The 20,457-nt window shown below is 40.7% G+C and overlaps 1 protein-coding gene across 3 annotated transcripts in view; it reads left to right on the forward strand.

Moving 5' to 3' along the window:
- Positions 1–20,457, forward strand: part of Ets65A (DNA-binding protein D-ETS-3) — a 52,135-nt gene that overhangs the window by 22,807 nt on the left and 8,871 nt on the right. For 2 of the 3 annotated variants that reach the window (XM_017907346.1, XM_017907345.1), the window contains exons 1-2: positions 6,966–7,365; positions 10,277–10,336. In XM_017907346.1, coding sequence (XP_017762835.1) covers positions 7,281–7,365; positions 10,277–10,336 — 145 coding nt within the window. In that variant the 5' untranslated portion in view covers positions 6,966–7,280. Of the gene's footprint in view, positions 1–6,965; positions 7,366–10,276; positions 10,337–20,457 lie in introns of those variants that run through there. The other variant, XM_017907347.1, reaches the window with a different exon arrangement.

Below are 20,457 nucleotides of genomic sequence, written 5' to 3' on the forward strand. Positions count from 1 at the left end.
GCGCTTAAATGTCCCCTGTCTCTCCCCGCCACGGTCCGCAAACGCAACAAAACTGACACGCTTCTTATCGTGTTACGGAACCCAGAAGAACGAAGGAAAAATGGTGGGAAAGGGTAGCGAGGGGGTGGCGAATGGTCGGCCCTGCGCGGACGGAAACGTAGCGGGGGTAACTGGCTCCCTCGTCGTTCCGTTCCCTACCTCGTAGCTCTACGCGTTCCGCGTACAATAGCTCGGCCCTGTCATGTTTCATGCGGCACAATGATACTCGTCGCCCCAGCGCCGATACCGGGCGAAGTAGCGACGGTAACGCCGCTTCGGTATCTCAAGATAATGCACGCGGGGAATCACGGCACGCGGTCTCTAGTACCGACCCCCCACTCCTGCCGTGCGTCCTCGTTGCGACTGCTCACCACGTTTCTCGAGTGACCCCTAGCAGTCCCATCCGATCGAGACGGGATGGTGGTACTCGTACGGTTAGGATATAGTTGGGCTTTCGCTGGCCTGATCGAGGCAATTGGGGTGGTTGCGTGGGGTACGAGGGAAGTGCACGATGATAGGGATGAGGTGACAGGGGGGTCCTGGGTAGTAGAGAAGGCTCTTCGAGGGGGATAGAGAAGTTAAGGAATTAAGATAGGCGAAGAGTTGATTAGCGGTGGATGATACGATGTTTGGTTGACGTTTTAGTGGGTGCAGGAGGGTGTACGATAGTTGTATTTTTGGTGGGACCCCATTACCACGAAATTTCGGTTGGTATTCGATTAACAAACGCAACTAACACGTTGACAGACAAAATTTTTCTACTACTCGGTAACATGAGTCAATGCAATACTTCACAGCACCTTCTTGAAAGTAAAATCTAGCGACATTTACGCTTAGCAGTGAATGTATTATAACTGGATTTCTGTAGACCCAATCTGTTTACCTGAACGTGGACTCCTACTACTTAAATGGAAGATGTAGCTGATGGGGAATCCCAATGAACTACTAAATACGAACTATGCATTTGTTCCACTGTTGTCATAGATCTAAATCAATTCCAATACTCGAGTTTCTCCACGTAGAGTTGTAAAAAACTTTTCAAAGGAAATTATAGTTAATACATTTTCATTAGTTTAAATTTAGTGCATGTTTCATGAATATGATAATAAGCAGATGATAACCACCTTTGAAACTTTTTTTACTTAAAAGGGCAAAGTTTCCTGATCCCTTGAAAATCTGTTAAGGCCCTATTATAAAGTTTTCATTATTTTGGAACGTTTGGATTAATGAGAGTAAATAGATGTAAGTGACACTTGCTTCTACTTCTAAATATAAGAAACACATCCGGCCAGTTCGTCATAAATGACTCACCATATGTCTGCTATAACTCTGCCTCTCAAGGATTTGTATCAAAATCATACGACAGGCTGAACGTGCTAATATATTCATTATTCAAATTCAACTCCGACGATGCATAGTGGGGTGGTCAATAGACGCTAGACACGCCAACGTTTCTCGCTCGCTCCTTCCCTCCTCTTATGATGCCACTGTACCACGTGATCTCGACATAGCGAACGCCAAACGTTGTTACGACGAATATAAAAAAGGAGATTACGTACTTTCGATAAACTTTCAATTTCTTTGTCTTATCAGCGATTTTATTCGATTTAGGAATAATCAAATTTATTACTTACTGAATAACTATATTTACGTCATGTCACAAGTATGCTGCAAATAATTTCCTTTAACATCCTATAAAATAGAGAATCGTTGGATAAAATCAGTTGGAGCTAATAGTCGTAATAATTGACTAAACTACTTCAAAAGTTTAATAAAATATAGGAACGTAATTTTAAATACCTAATTATTCCATCATATGGCTTTGAATATTATTATTTACGTATGTCATATTTAGATGTACACTTTCGGTTCATATGTCTAACCATCTCCCTGAAAATAAATGACCTTTTATTCATATTGTCCTTCTCTTAATACTGTATTAAAGTGTGTTTACAATCCATCGATCGAATATACATGTCAAATTAGATCCCATTTACGTAGATCTTACGTCAGAAATCTGTTCGTGTATCATAACCTCCAAATCGTTAGGACTCGAAAGTAAAATAATATTACAGACATTCGATGAAACTCGATCGGTGAATCAAAGACACGATTGTGGTCCGAAATCCATTTCTCTCCGTTCTCTCCCTACACACGGTAATAAATCGCAAACCCTACAATGCCTAAAATCGACTCCCATCACAGAAGTCCACGCTAACATCCGACGTCCATGGACCGCGACGAAGGTACGCGAGCGACGTGTGTGAACGTAGATTCTTCAGAGGGAGCTACTGTCGCGGAGAAGCATACCCTTCGTATCCCCTTCCCCCTGCCGAGCCGCACGCGGATACTCGAGAGCGATCGCGCGTTAAATGCGCCACTGGCCGCACGCGGTCGCGTGGCGCGCGCGTGTCCTCCTGTCAGGGGGTTCCTGTTCGAAAGGATGCTTGAGGAAACGCCGTCACGCGTGTGTGTGTACATTTTAAGCATTGTTCGGACGAAATGCTGTTCATGTTACATTTCGTTATATCTATTCGTTAGCAAATATCACGTAATCGAACATATTATAATCTACAGATTTGTATGTCATTTGGAACAATGTGTCAACTGGAAAATTTTGTTTTTGAAAGATTAATACAGGTAAACATGCATTTGATTAATAGAGATATACAATTCATATTCATGTTTGGATTTTGTAGGACTTTTAATGGAAACGTTTCGTTTAACCGGTGGGCTAAAATGGAAAATATGATATAAATAAGCTACGTATGTACGTTTTATAGGTTAACTTGTAGGTTACCATGAATAAATGATTTTCGAATTAATCTTTTTTAGAGAAACCTATACATAAAAGTTATATAATATGGTATGTATTATCGTTGATAATATCGATTAGATAATTATGAATATTTTTAATATCAACGTTGGAGACATTAACCAATCGACATTAACCAATAACTTCTACCGACAAAAATCCTTATCTATGGTCAAATCCTAACACTTTACATGTTATAAGAAATAAATTTTATTCGACTCACAGCACGTGGAGTCGTCAACGTAAAACAAGCGTATCAACGTCTGCAGACAGTCTTACCTAGTCTCGCCTCGCCACGCCGTTTCCAGTGAATCACGGCTGTAAACGGTTAATGGGTGCTGTAGCTATATTGCAGTGGCTTCACTGGCCACTTTTCAGCCTTCGACGAACGTCGATCGTCGCCCCTCAATGGATGTCGCTTTGGGGTGGTTTCAGTGAGAGTAGAATGGTAGGCTAGTAAAGTAAAAATGAATATTTGTCTTTTTTGTTTTTAGGAAGAGAATGAAATTATAATACTTGTGATGATGATGATGACTATGATAATGATGATACTTATACTCTATAAAATAATCAGATGATATACTTGTGTATTTTAACATTACAACTACTGACCTAAAATGTCTACTCAAACTTAGTATATGCAAATTACAATAATTAAAATCCTGTTAAGAAAATGTTTATTGATGACTTGGAAATTGAATATTGACAATATTTATAACAATTAATATAATTAGAAAATTTTGTCTGTTAATAATTAAGAAGCAAATAGAGATTGTCCAAAGAATTGAAGATTAGTAAAAGGTAATTTTTGAAAAGTTAAAGCTAAATGTTAAATCTTGAAATCTTTTCACCTAGAAAATATTTATTATACCTGAGGCTAAAGTGTCCTCATAGCGTGTACCATAGTTATAAACACTTTAATAGAAGTTGACGATGGCAACGTCTTAGGTCATTTTCAATCTTCGACGCTCGTCGATCACATCAGCTTAGGAAGCTCCAGTACACAGCCCTTGCACGAAATCATAGGAAACAGAAAAGGTTCTGATATAAGATTAGAAAAGTAAAATTACCTCAAAGGACTGATTTTCCGTTCTAGATATACCCTACGTTTATCTAACATCTGAACCACTGACCAATTTTTAGCGAACAGGCGCCATTGACTCTCTGAATCGATCATAATTAAATCATGCCTTCAGGTGACCATTGAGAAAGTGGAACGCTTCACAGGAAAGGTTTTTAATTTCTATTTTCAAACACAAAACTATTATTTTTCATTTTTATCCAAAGTGAAAGAAATGATAATTATTTTGTATACGAATTCATTTATAGCAACATGAATCTTCCTACCTACGAGTTCTATTAACATTCCAATCCTATCCAGTAAAATATTAAGTACCGAAATCGTTCTGAATGTAAAAATACAAAGACACTGGAATCGATCTGGATTTATAAGTGCAGAGGTATAAATGCAATTGATCTGGTTTCATAGGTACAAAGCTACTGGAATAAGTCCAAATTAAGGTATTATAATAAGAATGTTCTGAATTCATAAGTAAAAAACTCTACTGGAACGTGTCCAAATTAAGGTATTGGAATGGATCTAAATTTACAAGTATTTACAAAAGTACTGAAATTATTTTGAACCCATATATGTATATCAAACTTGATCCTATCGTCGTCAATTTACTACATCTATCGAGGCGAGACTAATAAGGATAAAGTTGCAGTAGAACGATGACTGTAATATTTAATCATGATCGACTGATCGTCTAACGAGCACGGTCTCGACTGATAATTCTTCTACCCGGCCTCCGGTTGTACGGGATATCCTGGTGGCGTGAATCACGGACATAAGCGGCCAAACCAAAGCCATCGACACGGGCCACGCACGCAGCTTGACCACTTTCAACTTCATCGTCCTGCCTCTCAGTCCCGTTCCACGATATTCCTCGAAGCCCTGCCTCGAAATCGATCGTCTTGATGGCTTTTTAATCGGTCGACGCGAAATCGGCACGTTTTATCTTAATAAAGTACTTTTTGGGAGAAAAAAGAAAGGAGGTAAAATAAAAAAAGAGAAGAAACAAGAGAATTAAATCATTAGATAGGTTTGTAAATTAACGATAAACTATATTTGATACGAAAATAATATAACAATGATAACCGATTTAAAACTTCCTCTTTTTCAAAGTCTCACTCGGTGGAACCAAACAAGACAAAATCTGGTACGATAATTGTACTAACGATAGGAAAGAATGAGTGACGAATATTCCTACAATCCACTAAACAATCCTCGCGGGATCTCCAGTGCTCAAGACCAACCACCGTTCATCCACGACTCCTGTCAACCCGATCCGAACGCTCTTGACTGGGTGCAAATAAATTCCATCATTGCCACAATAAGCGTTGAAAACTCGTTCTATTAATCGACAGTATTTCCACGCTCGTAAATGCAAAACATTTCGACCCTTTGCGTCGTGAATATAAAATACCATGCGAACGCGAGCACGCCAGCTGTTTCGGGCTCGTGTAACATCGTAAACTTTCTTTGTCAGGATTATAATTGCGGTAAATAATCAATTAATTAAGACAGCCTCATGTTTTCGCGGTGCAAACCAGATTTTATGGAAATAACCGTGAACGTTATACCGCGCTCACTCCGCCCCGCCTCTCCTCACCTGCGGGAGGAGGGACGGGAGGAGAGAGCAGAGGCAAGGGAGTAATTGCAACGGAATGCAAATTGCGTTAATAACGGGGTCATCGCGTAATTCTCATCGCGAGCGTTGGCCGCGGTATGGCCAGTGTAATTATTATAATTTGCCCGGCGAAAATACCGGCCCGGCTAAACGATATCCATTGACAAGAGAAATCTGCGTGGTCATCGATCGCCGGCCAATGTGGCAAATTAAAAGGTGATTTCTACGGCCCCTCTGTTTCGATACAAATCGATGGTTTTATAACATGTGAAACTACTCGAAAATTTCAATTATCTACTCTGTCATGTTTTTAATCCTACGCCTAAAACGATGTTCGAAGATCGATAACGATTTTGACCAGAGGTGTATTCGGGTAGAATGAGATGTTATGTAAATTATGAGAAACTCAGATATATACAGAAAGTTGATGTGATGAGAAAATTCATTTGAAAATAAGGAACCTATTAATTTCCACCAAACACTTCTACTATTTAATATGTGCACAGGTAAAACTCGGTGCGTCGTGTGAAGTGGCTGTAATAAAGCAAGTATTATAAAGATTTTGCATTCATGCATCATAAGCTGACGAAGGTAATAAAAAATTGGAATACGAAATATGTTTTTCTTTAAAGTACCCATGGCATATCAAAATCGTTCCTTTGCGCACCCCTTCAGCCTTACTCGTGAATGAGAAAAACGGAAGAAAAGGCAACAACCTGTCCCGAAGATTCATCCACCACAAAATCCTCAAACACCTTCAGCCCGTTGCATCCACCCGTTTTCCATCGACCTAGTACGAGAGAACTAAAACAGAAAGGAGAAACAAGAACGTACAAAGACCCAAGCAAAACGAAGATAAGACACGCAAAGGGAAAAGAAAGACGGCAGGGAACGTCCAGGCCGAAGAATAATGGAAACACCTTGGCCCATTACTGCCAAAATTCCCTGACCATTCTCTCTCTAAACGGGCACCGTTACCACAGAGGGTTTGTTCCGGAAGGGAACCGGTGGCACGTCGTTACCGGGGCAAACTACGTCGTCGACAACGCCGGTCGGTAAGTGCAGGAGGTCCGGTACGTTCGTGCCCGGCCACCTAGCAACCTGGTGCTTCGCTCGAGAACCCCTCTTCCTCGGGGTTGCAACCCTCTTTGCTCTTCACCCTTTCCTCTTCCTCGACCCCACTCAATTCCTCGCCCTTCACGGCGCAAGCGTTCATCCGCCCCATGGTATGGAGGTGTAAGTCCGACCGTAAACTCCGCCCAGCTTACCACGCGAACGAACCAACCCCCGTGACCATCCTCGACCCTCGTCCTCTGACAACGAGAATCAGGGGCGGGGACAGAGTTGCACGATTTCACGTCTGCCTCCGACCGCGTCTCGACGCTCTCGACGGCCAGTGTCACTCAGAGCGGGTCGCCAAGATGATCGGCGCCCTTATCGCGCAACCAACTACATACCGTAAATTCGAACGTAGATTCAACGCGATCCGTCGCGTCGCGGTCCTCAGTATCGAGAAGCTGGCCGATACCGTGCACGCCTAAGAGTTTCGCCAAAATCGCTTGTACATCGGCCCTACGATATCAGTTGATTATGACCATCCATTTTGTCTCGTCATCGACGCGGTTACTACCGACCTGGACATTCGTAGTGCCGTGACTGGACTCAACAGAGAACGATCTCCCGTGTAGGCCGCCGTACCCAGCGGCCGCCGGCACACGGGTACCTGCCGCGCGATGCTGGACCTCAAGAGCAGCGGGACCACCGCCGCGGAACTGCCACGTACTACGGCGTTCACCAATCTATCGATGCTGTTCGCCGGTAGGTCCGCACTTTAGCGTTCCTCGGAGCTTTTCCGGTTGTGGTTGCTTGGAATTCTGATTGGACTGGTCGGGCGTATATGGCTGAACAGACGGGTGTTTGTGTTAAAGTTGCATTTACTTTAGGCAACTTTTGGTTGATCGATCGAATCGTTCATAGCAAACTGTGTATGTAGAATTTCTGTCGCATGGAAATGAATTCTGATCGCTTACCTAAAAGTTGCCTGTTATTGATAGGCCGATAATTCAAATGGGATGGTGATCCGTATTGTACGTGACCACGTGACACATTTCCCCCATCGTTTAGTTTTGTTTCGTACAATGTTGGTACAATGTGCATGGAATTTTAGAATGAATGCATGTGTTCTTGGATAATTATACAGAGTTAGCCTCGCTTTTGGTGTCTCGTGTGAGGATCGTCTCCTGTTCCTTCGCTGTTTAAGAATGAAATTTAGAGTTAGTTTGGAATATGTCACGGTTCTGACTTTGTCATGACAGATCGGATTGTTCGTGATGATTCAGGACACCAATTCACGTCTCAAACGTTCGTCGAGTAAACTGATATTTGTCGTTCCTTCTGTCTAAAGGCAAGCTTTTGACTTGTTGCTGCATTAGACATTCGAGAATAAGCCATTGAGAATTTTATTGCGATGTTTCGATTTAGCGCTTGTAGTTACCTTCCTCTGGGAACAATATGACTCATTGATGTATGATACTTATTGTTAGTATGATACTTGAGATGAAAGAACCCCAATTGGCAGATTTAGATTGTAATATGCTACTGTAGAGTTGTAACGCATTGGGTCCTATCATTAGAACCTTATCATTAGGAAATTATGTATCTGAATACGTGTTATAACTATTAATTAGAATATAGGCTACATTTTAGGAAAGTCTTATCATAGTGAGATGACTACTTGGTCAATAAATTAATTCTAACATTAATCCCCATTGACCAGAAGATTTTTTTTTTTAATTAATAATTTTAGTGCGATGTATATAATGTAGAATAATAATTAATAACAATTTATTTAGTCAACCACGCAGATATCTCGCCATAATAAGTATCTTTCAGTATATATACCTATGATTTTTACAATGCATTTACAGTACATATTAAGATAAAAAACTAGTTATTTATTTGTACTTTTATAATTATAATTTTCTAATTATTTTGCGTTCTTCCAATTACTTATTACTTGCATTTCATATTTTATTATTACGACCACATTGCTGCTACTATTTTACCTACAGGATTACGTTATAATCGAAATTAGTCAATTGGGGTCATTCCTTTATTGGTATGATACTTAGTACTTACAATTTAACAGCGAGACATACCTGGAAACTTCAAGTACTAACAACCCCTAATCGTGGAAAGCTAAAATACAATGTTAGTTTATAAAGTCATAGAAAACTTTCAAATATACCTTCACCTATGTGAAGATAATTTTTAAAAGTCTTGAGATTAAAATCCTTTCCGTATTAGTCTTAGCTTCTCTATTCCCCAAACGCACATTGATCCTGTCGTTCCTTCACAGCACTACTTATCTTCCATTCGAACAATCTTAAGCCACTGTGGTTAGATCTATAAACCCCGTAAAATCCATATAACTTCTAAAATATTATAACAATAAAATATCAACGAGAAGGTAATATTACCATAAAGAATTTCCTTTTAAAAGATCATATGCTCCGAGAAACGGAATCACGCTGTAACCGTCGAAGTAGATCCGATGCGGAAAATCCTGAGGAAGGAGCACGTAATTCGACGAAAGTAGATAATTCTCGCGCTGAAGCGGCGCATTAGCGACCAGAGCCCAACAGCTTTTCGTGAACGTGAAATCCGAGGCCCTATTAATGGACCGTGGACTCCAGATCAAATGAAGGGGGCAGTAAAGACGAAAAGGTCGGCTCGTTCAGTACACCTAGATCGGCTGTTTGCACAGAAAGACGGACTTTCTGCGAGCGGCATGACGTACCGCCCCGCGTATGTACACACAGGGGCCGCCCTCGTGCCAATAACTGCCAAATGAAAATATATCTGTCTGCAAACAGACCAGCGGCGCTCGAAACACCGTCGGAAGAATCGGGTGGAGGTTCGTGCGGGATGAACATGATGCCTCTGAAACCAATACTGTGCATAAGCTTGATGATGACTATGACATTGCCGTTTAATATTTATAAGATCAATATTTTGTTTTTAGAAGAGGGTGATATATTAAAAATCAAAAGAAAAATGTAACACATTGAAAAAGCAGGTTGCTGTTTAAATTAAGTCCTCAACTTAAAAGATGGTGATAGAAAAAGGAATTAAGTATATTTTATACCATCTTTAATCCTATGATCTAAGACCTTTAGTACTTAAACTTTTCAGCCTGATAATTTCTTTATATTCTTCATATTTTACCTCTTTCTTACACTTTCCAAGATCGAAACTGAGGTTTCGTGAATGTTTCCCACGACGTAAGAAAGGGATTTAATCAATCGACGTGCCTCCTGAATCGTATTTTCCAAGTTGCACGGACAGAGAAGGCGGGGCGTCGTTAGGGGGTCGTAAAGATTTTCCTAAGGAATTGTTTTTCAACGAAAGCCGCTCGAAACCGGCGATCAGATATATTTTACGGCCAGCAGTGATTCACAGAACTGATTACCTTGCAATTGCAGACGTTATACGTCTTCTAATAACGTGACCTAAAAAAAAATTGTGCAATCTCCTGCCAGGGATCACAAAGTAACACGTGCCTGGTTGCACTTTCTACTTCGATCGATGTCGAGGCTTTTTGTTTCAACATTGTGTCGTAAACTGTTATTATTTGCCCGAAATTATGACGTTTGGAAGTTGAACGATTTCTTTATGAGATTATACAAGTACCATTACTCATGTAGCTTTCTGTTTCTTCACATTACAGATGCCAGCAGCTCGTACAAAGGTGGCTGGAGCCACGCCACGTCGCCGGCTCCTGGACAGGGTAAGTTTCTTTGAATATTGATAATTTCAAGTAATTTTTAATTTCATATACCTTTGGTACTCTTGGACTGACTCATAGTAGGAATAATTAATTCAACTTGAGGTTCATTTATATAAAATGATAGTATCGTCAGTGCTATTGACTTTATAGATGATTAAAATATAGGTGATTCCGTAATTTTAACAGTAGAATTATCGATCTGTAATATGTATTTAAACAGACAGTATAGCGAATAATAAATAAATAATTAAAGTGCTTATTAAAATAATTCAAGTGATACTGGACCCTGAAATACACTTCTTCAAAGAATCATATTTGCTCCTGTATACCTGATTAACTAAAGGATTGTTGGTCCTAAAAACATGATTCGTGTCTCTTATCACAATTGATATTGCACTTGCTTTGTAGATGTATGCAAACACATCGAACTTATTAAAATGTATCTCGTTCTCCTAAAAACAGTAACAATACTATAAAATAAGGAATAAAAATGTACAGTATATATAATAGATCGGTACAATATAACAATTACATTATATAGAATAAATTCCGCAATTCCATGGTTTCACATGGTGAACGTGTTAAATCGCACTCCCCAAACACCTAATATCTCCATCTCGATATCTCTTCGGTAAAACGGGAAAGAAGAAAGAAATGCAAGAAAAGCCCGGCAAACACCAATAATTTCACCGTAGGAACCAGCGAACCGCTACGAGAAGTCGCGGTGAATCGATCCTCGTTGCCATCTTATCGGCCACGGTGCTAGGATTCGAGCTTCTCCTACCCTCTACCCCTTCCCATCTCCTCTAGATTTTCCTTCTCCTCGTTCTCGATTCGCTACATATAGCTCGGCCAAAGGGTGGTCGGAGGCGCCGCTGGGTGCAAGTTCACGCGTCGCGGCTCCTGGCTTGTTCCCGTGCCTTTGTGTGCGTCTACAACTCTGCGTCCATGTGCATGTATGTGTGAGAGAGAGTAGGTGTGTGTGCACGCGTGTGTGCACGAACAGGGTGTAGGTGGGTGTCCCGGCGCTTTGTGGCGCGTTGAACCGCGGCCCCTTTGTCGTCGAGAGAGAAAGAGAGAGCGAGAGCGAGAGAGAGAGAGAGAGAGAGAGAGAAACGAGCCCCGGGGGCTGTGTAGAGACGCTTGGCCGCGCGGCAACACCGAACAGCCAGGCCCCACCCTGTGGACGGCGCTGGCACAATCATCTCGCGGAGATCAGAGAGCCCTGCCCGCGGGCAGCTTGTTATAAACGGCTTCTGGCCGCCCGGCCAGGTTACAACGCCATGGATCAGCTAGCAAAGAGCGAATTAACGCTTTGACTCTGGTCTTCACGAAGCTTTGCGTGGCTGAGGTGCGGAAAGAATCGGTGGAACAGGAGAATGGTCCTTTATCTTGATTCCAGGGGTTGAATGTTGGTTTTGCAAGATTTTATAGGACAGATTCGGTGTATGTAGTAGCGTTCGGTAGCGAGATTGCAGAAGCTGTAAGAGAATATGCGGGGTAGTTAGGATAAGTTAATTTGCTCTTTAAGTTACTACTATAGGGTATACAGTAGGAAACGAGTTGGAGCTATAATTACAACTTACTTGTTTGGCCAGCTGAATGTTGATTCTTTAAGATTTTGTTGGGAGAGATATTGAAGAACATATCCATTACTTCTAAATGATTAAGTTGTTATCAAAAAATATTCAACGGCATCTATGACTAAAAGTTTCTGCAAATCAGAGAGATTGTGTATTAGTTTGGTGTATTAGTTGGTTCGATGGAATACGAACTGACACAATCATTTTACGGAGTTCAGAGGTTTAGCCTGGGGTGGTTTGATGTAAACGGCTTGTGGTTTCGACGCCTCGTTAGATTGCAATCACCATGGATCAGTTATCAAAGAGGGAATTGATGGTCTTGTTCACACGTGCGGATCGTACACACTGCGACAGCGTTTTCAAACCGAAACTGGAGAACAAAGTACACGGTAATGCAAATGCTCTTCGAACGTCAGTCACTTGGAATTTCAATTAGTTTCTCCATTCTTATGTAAACGATTGTCCAATTATCTTTAGCAATATATATTAATAATTATAGATTAAAACTGAATCTTTTGTAAATATAAAAATTTAATAGACAACAAACACTGATTAAAACCGATGAGATAGTTAAATTATGAGGGTGTATAAGTATGTCTGCTGAAGAATTTTACCTACGTTTCGCTGTTGAACTACGTTTCGTAATCGAATTTTCATTACCCAAATGAAGATATTTCTCAATTCTGTATTTGAAAATAAAAATAATTCCATAACCGTGAATGCTTATTCCAAAACTTAGCTACTAATCTACCACAAGGACGCCATATTATTACACTACAAAATTCTTGCTTACTCAATCACCACATTGTCTTCTGTCATTTTGCATGATTATCTACAGCGAGCTCTCAGATCCTCAACGTTGATCCTGTGATCCTGACCAGCCTCCTTTGATTCATAATTTACACATCAGAGGCAAAAGGGAACGAACCACCATTACCAAGAACCTCGTGAAATTACGCGACGACGCGTGTTGTCCCCAGGCCATTTTGCGGCTCCTGCGTGAAATTGAAATTACAAGCTCCCCTTTTACCAGGACTCACAGGTCGAATTAATTTGCTCCTTTCGGTGAACTTCATTTTCATTCGAATTTTATACAATACGCATTGTCAAAGTTGTTTCAATAATATCCTCGAAGTACCTAGACGACAATGAACATAGACAAGGTTCACTCGGTCATCAACTGACACGTTCAAGATGCCTCCTCGCATTGTGGTAATTCAAGCACGGCCATTAATGTTGATCGCGTGTTCGCCAAAAATTGCCGTGCATTACGCATGTATGCTTCTTATCGATAGAAGTGCACTCCATAGCACATTCTGTTCACGCCATTTCTTGGTAAGAAATTGGTAAATCTGATAGATAATCGAGAAGTGTTATCGAATAATGGTTCGATGCGAACTCCATTTAATCCTTCTTTGCGTTAGATTAGCGGTTTCATCTCTCCATCTATAAATAATTTTATATGAATTATAACTTTCATATATAAAATGTTCTTAAATTCTATTACTAGTAATTCGATATCTTTAATTAATCTGCTCTTTCCCCTTGTCGATACAATAATTATTTTGCGATATGAACACGTGTTCATTACTCCTTGCGTCTCTCTCTTATGATGAACTAAAATCAAGCACAACTACATCACCCCTAGTTCACCCCTGCAACCACTTCAAAGTTTCTCCAAAAGTATCCACTCTATTCCCCAAGATCTTCCGCTTGAGGCTACTCTAAAAACTTTACCTAATTCTCCACATTCGTAGAATCGTTTAAAAATTCGCAAAAATTCTCAATCGTCAGGGCACACGAAAAGTCAGACGCGTTTAACGAAAGGAACAACCGTGCACGAGCGTAAGAGCTTCGCCCAGGAGTGGATATCGACCTCCGTTTTCAACGGGTCTGCCCAGTGGCCAGGAAAAGCGACTCTAAGACAACTGGTAGAACAATAAAAGTACTCCTCCCTGTTTCCACGTCCGCTGCGAGCGTGCCTCGCGTGACTTCCTGACCCAAGTCGACCAACCCTCGATCTCTTTCTTACGTATATATACGCGTATGTCGATGTACTTATATATATGTGGCATGTGCGTGTATGTATGTGCCTGTCCGAGGGCAACCCTAACTTCCCTATGATAATTACGTACTCCGACACGGCGCGTGCCTTGGCAGTTCGCTCGCACGCCTGATCACGTATGCCGTGACTATCATACCACCTCGACACCCGTAGGTAACGACCAGGCCACCCTCTAGCTGGATCTCCGGAGTAATGGGCGTTTGAAAAAGTGCAATCAGAAGTCCGGTTACCGTGATTCAAAGGTGAATTGAAATCATACCCGATCTAGGAGGGTGAGTGTCAAAGGTGGGCAAACAAAAATGGAACCTCCCTTGGGTGTTTATAGATGTAGTGTCTGATCCTTGTACCTCTTTGTAGAAATTAGGTGTCAAGAGTTGAAAGGTTCTTAGACAAATGTAGAGTATTAATGTGTGATGAGTTCCAGGTGACGCGATACCTGCAACATTTTGAAAACATTGTTACTAGCTTTGTCAGGTTACACAAAATATAAAATTTATAATTTAATTAGAAATTACAAATACACAATGACCTTCATAATTTCAATTATAAAGCGTTAAATCGAGTATACAATATGGATCTGTATCAAACCATGTACGGTAGTTTAATCAGGCGCAATTGGAACTCAATCGAGGTTCCTCCAGGAACAACAGCTTTTATCGTTCCACCGCTGCTGTTACCTATTTTCTTTGCCGTATTACGTCGTTCGTGCTCAAGGTAATATGTTTTTGTTCATCAGATAACTGGCTTGCTATAGCAAATCCCGTTTGTAACGACGTGTTATGCTGAGCGAAATTAATCGTTTCCTAATTATCGCATAGCGTGAACGCGACACACCAGCGAATGAACACACTCGGAGAAAAAGGATTCTTGTCTTACCGGATGATCTTAACGCGCCGAAGGATTTCCTTTTGCATGAAATCTCGCCTCCGATACCAGCTCGTAATATTTATCGAGGAGGGTTCAATTAATACCAACACGAACATTCGCATACCTTGTACTGATATTCCGGTTTCTTGAAGCAAACATCTTTCTTTACGGGACTCTTTATTATGCCGGAGATCTTCTTGTTGGAAAACATAAAAACGAATATGAAACTTTATATGATAAAAGTAATATAGATATAAATTATCCACGGGATATCCTCGAATAAATTCTCGAAGAACCTGTGTAGTGATACAAATATCGAGTCAGTTTTGATTTACGGCGAAACTGTAACATTCCAGATTTACTTTTTTCAGATAAAATATTATCGGATAGTGCTTATAATATATACACATATAGTGTTAAGAAATACGTTAAAAAAATTATTCCTCTTTCATACTCGATCATTGGAACAAAAATCCTCCGTTATTCTTCAGGATTGGGTCAAGAATGATTCGGTATCGGCTAGGCGAAAATTGATACGTTACACATTTGTTCCCATTTTGTTAATACATTGTATTAATAAATCTGTACGCTCAATGGTATAGAAGATATCGGTAATCGTAAATGAAAAAGCTGTCGTGTTGGATAAGTTCATCAAGTAGCTTGGTTCAGCCAGATTTAAGTAGTATGCAGCTCATGTACCCCTTGATAGACATTGAACGTCGCACAGTTAAAGTGGAAACGCAATCGGCGTGCACCCCAACAAGAAATCGGAGATGAATACGGGCCGATACGGAGGGAGAGAGTGGAAACGCGGGCAGCGATGCGTAAACGTGTCACGCATAGGCACGTGGCCGTGTATGTACTAGCGAGAAGGCATAATACGAGCGACTTCGATGTATCCTGCGACCCTTCAATATGTTACCGACATTTCTTTCACTGTTCCCATTCCGCCCAACCGTTGTGTCGACCAGAAGAATAATATTGTGGCTAAGATACGACCCGTGCCGATTCAGTCATTCTTCTATCCTTGCATCCCTCGAGTAACCCTTCTCAAGATACGTTGCCCATCGATTTATTGAATCCGAATGCATGGCCAGGTTCCTAGAATGATAATATGATATAGAATAACTGAGGAGTCTAGTATTAAAATTCGTACTTGTACACAATGTCCTGCAAATTTCTCTCTGTCGATTTCATAATGGAGATCGAAATGATTTAACATTCAATAGGTCCAAATATAAATGCTATCCTTTCATTGTTCTTCATTTTCTTCTTTTCTTTCCAGACTCTTACCCTTCGCACAACAACTGCATTTAATGTCAAACAATTAATACCATCGAAATATCCCCTAACAATAAATCTAATATCGGCAAACCTGCCTCACTCCAAGCGATCCACTAATTACACTGATCAGCATAATCGTCCTTATATCGAAGTTGTCCTTTCAAATACGGTGATTGCCATTGCGGTGTCGTAATTGTTGCCCAATAAAGCGAATCGATACCTCGATACAGACTGAAAAAGGACACAATGCTAGAGGGAATCGCTCGAGGAGATCGTCGCATCGAAAATCGAATAGCATGGCCATAATTCTATCAACGGTATTGTTTACCGGCGAAAGGATGATCGTCCATTCCGCGGCGCCCATTTTTATCGTCGTAAATCTGACAGCGTGAATGTGGTGGTCACGCGCCGTTTCCCGGTGACTTGTTGCCCACGATCCATGTCCCCCGGGTTTTCGTGGCCGTGGGTCACAAGCCTGTGAACGAAACCCGTGCCAGAACTCCGTTGGATCCGGTCGGTTCTCCGTACTTCCTGGCTTCTCCGCGCTTCCCGCTGCCCTCTAGCCAAAAAGTCGCAACTTCTGACATTGTTACGGCAGCAGTTTTTATTCTCCATCCTTTTAATAGATTTCAAAACTAATCCTTAAAACATTTTAGTTTCTCCCAATTAACTTGCAACTTCATTAGTAATTTAGGAATATATATTAGTATAACTTAAAATAGTACCTGTAATTATTATTATCAATTGATAGTACAATTTACAACAATAATGGCGGCAAAGGGAATAGCACGATGTCGTAAAGTTGAATATTAAATAAGGATATAAACCTAAGAGAATTGCTGCATATAATTACTCTCTTAAAGGGGGCTAATAGAGTAATCGTAACATATTAGGTTAAGTATGAACAGTTAGATAATACTGTACCAAGATTAATGTAAAACGATAAAATTTTAACAAACGCGCGATTGCCATGCCCCTCGCTTGACGTCTTTTAACTTCCTGCGCGCCACGCTGCGCACGAGCAGGCGCGATTAGCGACTGCGCGCGTTTAATAGAAGTCGCTGCGCGCGCATGTCAAATTAGCCGCCACTACCAAACTGATTTTAAATTCGAAGTGCTCCTAATCTAAAATATCTAAACCAAATGAATTATATTTGTCAACTTATCAGTTGAACATCTAATTTCTTTATTTCGTCATTAGTTATAATACATCATTTTTAGATTTCGTACCTATGTCACGTAAAGTTGTATTTTTTACGTGGCTCGACGATAGCGACGAATTTCGCGGGTCGTGACGCTTTCAGTATTAAGTAGGGGCACATAGGGAGCAAGCTAATCCCTGCTACCTTAGGCACTCGTTTTTCAGGGAGCACGCTTAAAGGGTCGCGTGCTACGCTCGCTTGCTCATTATTACGCACCGCACGGACACGGTGATTTATGCCCGAAATAAGCACGCCGCTCGAGACGGCTGTGTGTATGAGTCAGTGATACCACTTAAGGCCAAATCGCAGAGTGATGAATTGACTTATTGTCGGGCGTAAATAAGAGCGGCGGGTGCCGGTGTTTTAACCTCGTTCAGACATGATTAGGCCGGTCGCTTTGGCCCGTTCTATATTATATTATTTCATTCGCTACCTGTCTTCAGCTTCGTCGACTGGCTTTTAGTATATATTTAATGTCAAAGTATCGGATACAAAGTTGACACGAAATCAACACAGTGTCCATACAGATAGACATGATTTATAGTCAACCCTTATTAAGATTTGCTGTCTAATATTATTTCTAAATTATCCTCCATTTATTTTTCCCTTATCTTACTTACACTTTTCGCGGACTTTTTATATCTCTTTCCCGTGTACGTAATCCTTAATTATTTTCACAGAGCTACGTGGTAAATTCTCTGTATTTACACGCTTAACAAAGAAAGTGGCAGCACTGGAAAAATTCTGCGACGTGACACAAGACTGCAATCGCTTAATTGTGATTAATTGCGATTTTACCAGGAAAAGATCGCGTTATAACGCAGGTGGCGATTATGCGATGTAAGTTGCCCAGCGATTCGCTTGCTCGTGCGACTTTAAAGAGCGAGTTGCGTGCTGTGCTTGTTTCCTTGCTTTCACGCATCGTATCGAAATTACCTCTTGATTTCGCAGCCATTTTCCTCGATCGTGCTCGCTGATCCTTTTACGATAGTGGTTAAGACCATCCTCCGCCTGCCGGTTCCCGCAAATAACTTTATTGTAGCAATTAAAATTATCGCAGTACCGGTTAAACCTCTGATATTACATCATTTTCTCACGATACCTCTTTTCCTCGGCTTTCTGTTATGTATGAAAATATATTTCTATGATATCTCGAGGTTCAAGTATGATTCTTTTTCATAAGCAAGAAAATTGATAATCCTGTAACATAATTTACATTGCTTTATGCAAAGAGTGACTAATAATGTGTATAGATATGCGCAGAATAAGCCAAATTTCATTTGAATAAGTTGATAATTTAATGATCAGTGAATTAGTACGTATAAGTATATATATATACTTAAACCAGTAACATTTTGTCTTCTCTCAAGAAATAAATCCAAGTTACTCATTTTCACTTGACTATTTCATAAGGAAACTGTGTGTTTCCTATATCTATTCTGCTTCTTGGATCCTCTTTCGCCGTATGTCCAAAAATTCAGAAACACCGGATCTAAGTCCATGATAGGCCATGGCATAATGAAATCGGAAATCTCTATATAAAAGACTTTGATTAAAAATGTTTAAAGAGCACGAAAACGGAGTAGTAACGATAATTGTACAAAACTATGTATCGACATTGGCTGAACGAAGGTATGCATTTCAAAGTTGTCCAAAGTTTCGCTAAGTCGAAGAACGTCGTAAACGACGTAGATAGTTCCCCTTCTTGGGAGCCCCAGTAGCATTGTAGCGACGGCTGAAACAGCCAAAGAGTGCAGTAGCTCGGAATAGCGGGTCCTTTGATCCACCCCCGAGGAAGCTGTACGCTGCCTAACGGGATTACCCCGCCCCAAGTAATTGCTCGTGAATGCGCAGATATACGCGTGACAATAGGAACACGTCGATTTTAGGTGACGTAACGTCTGACGTATGTGCCCATCGATGACTTCTGTGCTACTGACCTCCGAGTTTTGTCGCTTGAACATACACTACAAACACAAACACATCGATAAACGAAATATCTTTTGCTGACAAATAAAGAATCTAATGCTTCTAAGCTCTTTATTGGTAACGAACTGTTGATGGAAAAAAGACTATTCGAAGGAATGCGGATGTAATCGGTCATAGTAACGGGTCGTAATAGGTCTATCTTCTCTAATATCATCACATAATCTTAAAAATATGATATAACCACGTATGTAATCATATAGCATCAAATAACAAAGTTGAAAGAGATATATTATACCGAATGACATAGCATGATAAAGCACTGATGAATCAGTGTAAAGTATGCAATATGTGTTAATACATGTTGTACCTTCAACTAGCCATTTCTTCGTCAACAGACATTGTATATTTAAATTGGGAACTGATTAATGTTACGTTGTTTTCCTTGTGCTCAATTGTTCCATGACTACTAGTAAGACTAGACAGGTCAGTAGAAGGAAATTAATGCGACTTCTTTGAAAAGTGACGATGTTAGATTGTACAATGGGCAGTAAACAGGAGGAGCTGGTTGACTGTCCGGACAACTTGATTAGCTTGGTTGATTCTTCTTATGTCATATAGTTAAATAGGTCGCAGATAGTTGAAAGTTCGTACTCTTGATTTCCTAACGTTTTAGTTTAGACACTGAAATTATATAGCATATGTTGCTTGTATGGCCGGACGAACAGCTGAAGTAGGGATGTAAATGAAGTCCTAGTGGGCAGGTGCAACATATTAACATAGCTTAACACCAATTACGTCCTTTCCATGATTCTATTAGGTCTCGAGTACTCCTGTAAAATTACAGAAATACACAGATTATTCTAGTTTTCTTTATAACTTTATCATCGATATTTGTGTTCTTTCTCAGAAGTAATATTTAGAATCCATATCTGCGGTAGTTACTTCAACTTGGAGAAAGGAATAAGATTCCAGAACATCAAGATTCCGTGTTGTCGCCGTGTCAGAGGTCGCCTTTTGACATGGAAGACTGTAGAGTCGCAGCCCTACGGCTACACTGATTGCGGCGGACCCCACAACCTGGACCCGAGGCGTTGCATCCCTCGCTCAAGGCTGTTCCGTGTCCCAATCAGAAGCGAAATCAAATTGTTTAACACAGCGGACACCAACTGCTATTTAGAGACAGCATCTGCC

Source organism: Eufriesea mexicana, unplaced genomic scaffold (assembly GCF_001483705.2).
Source record: "Eufriesea mexicana isolate 0111107269 unplaced genomic scaffold, ASM148370v2 scaffold7569, whole genome shotgun sequence".
Classification (NCBI taxonomy): Eukaryota; Metazoa; Arthropoda; class Insecta; order Hymenoptera; family Apidae; genus Eufriesea; species Eufriesea mexicana.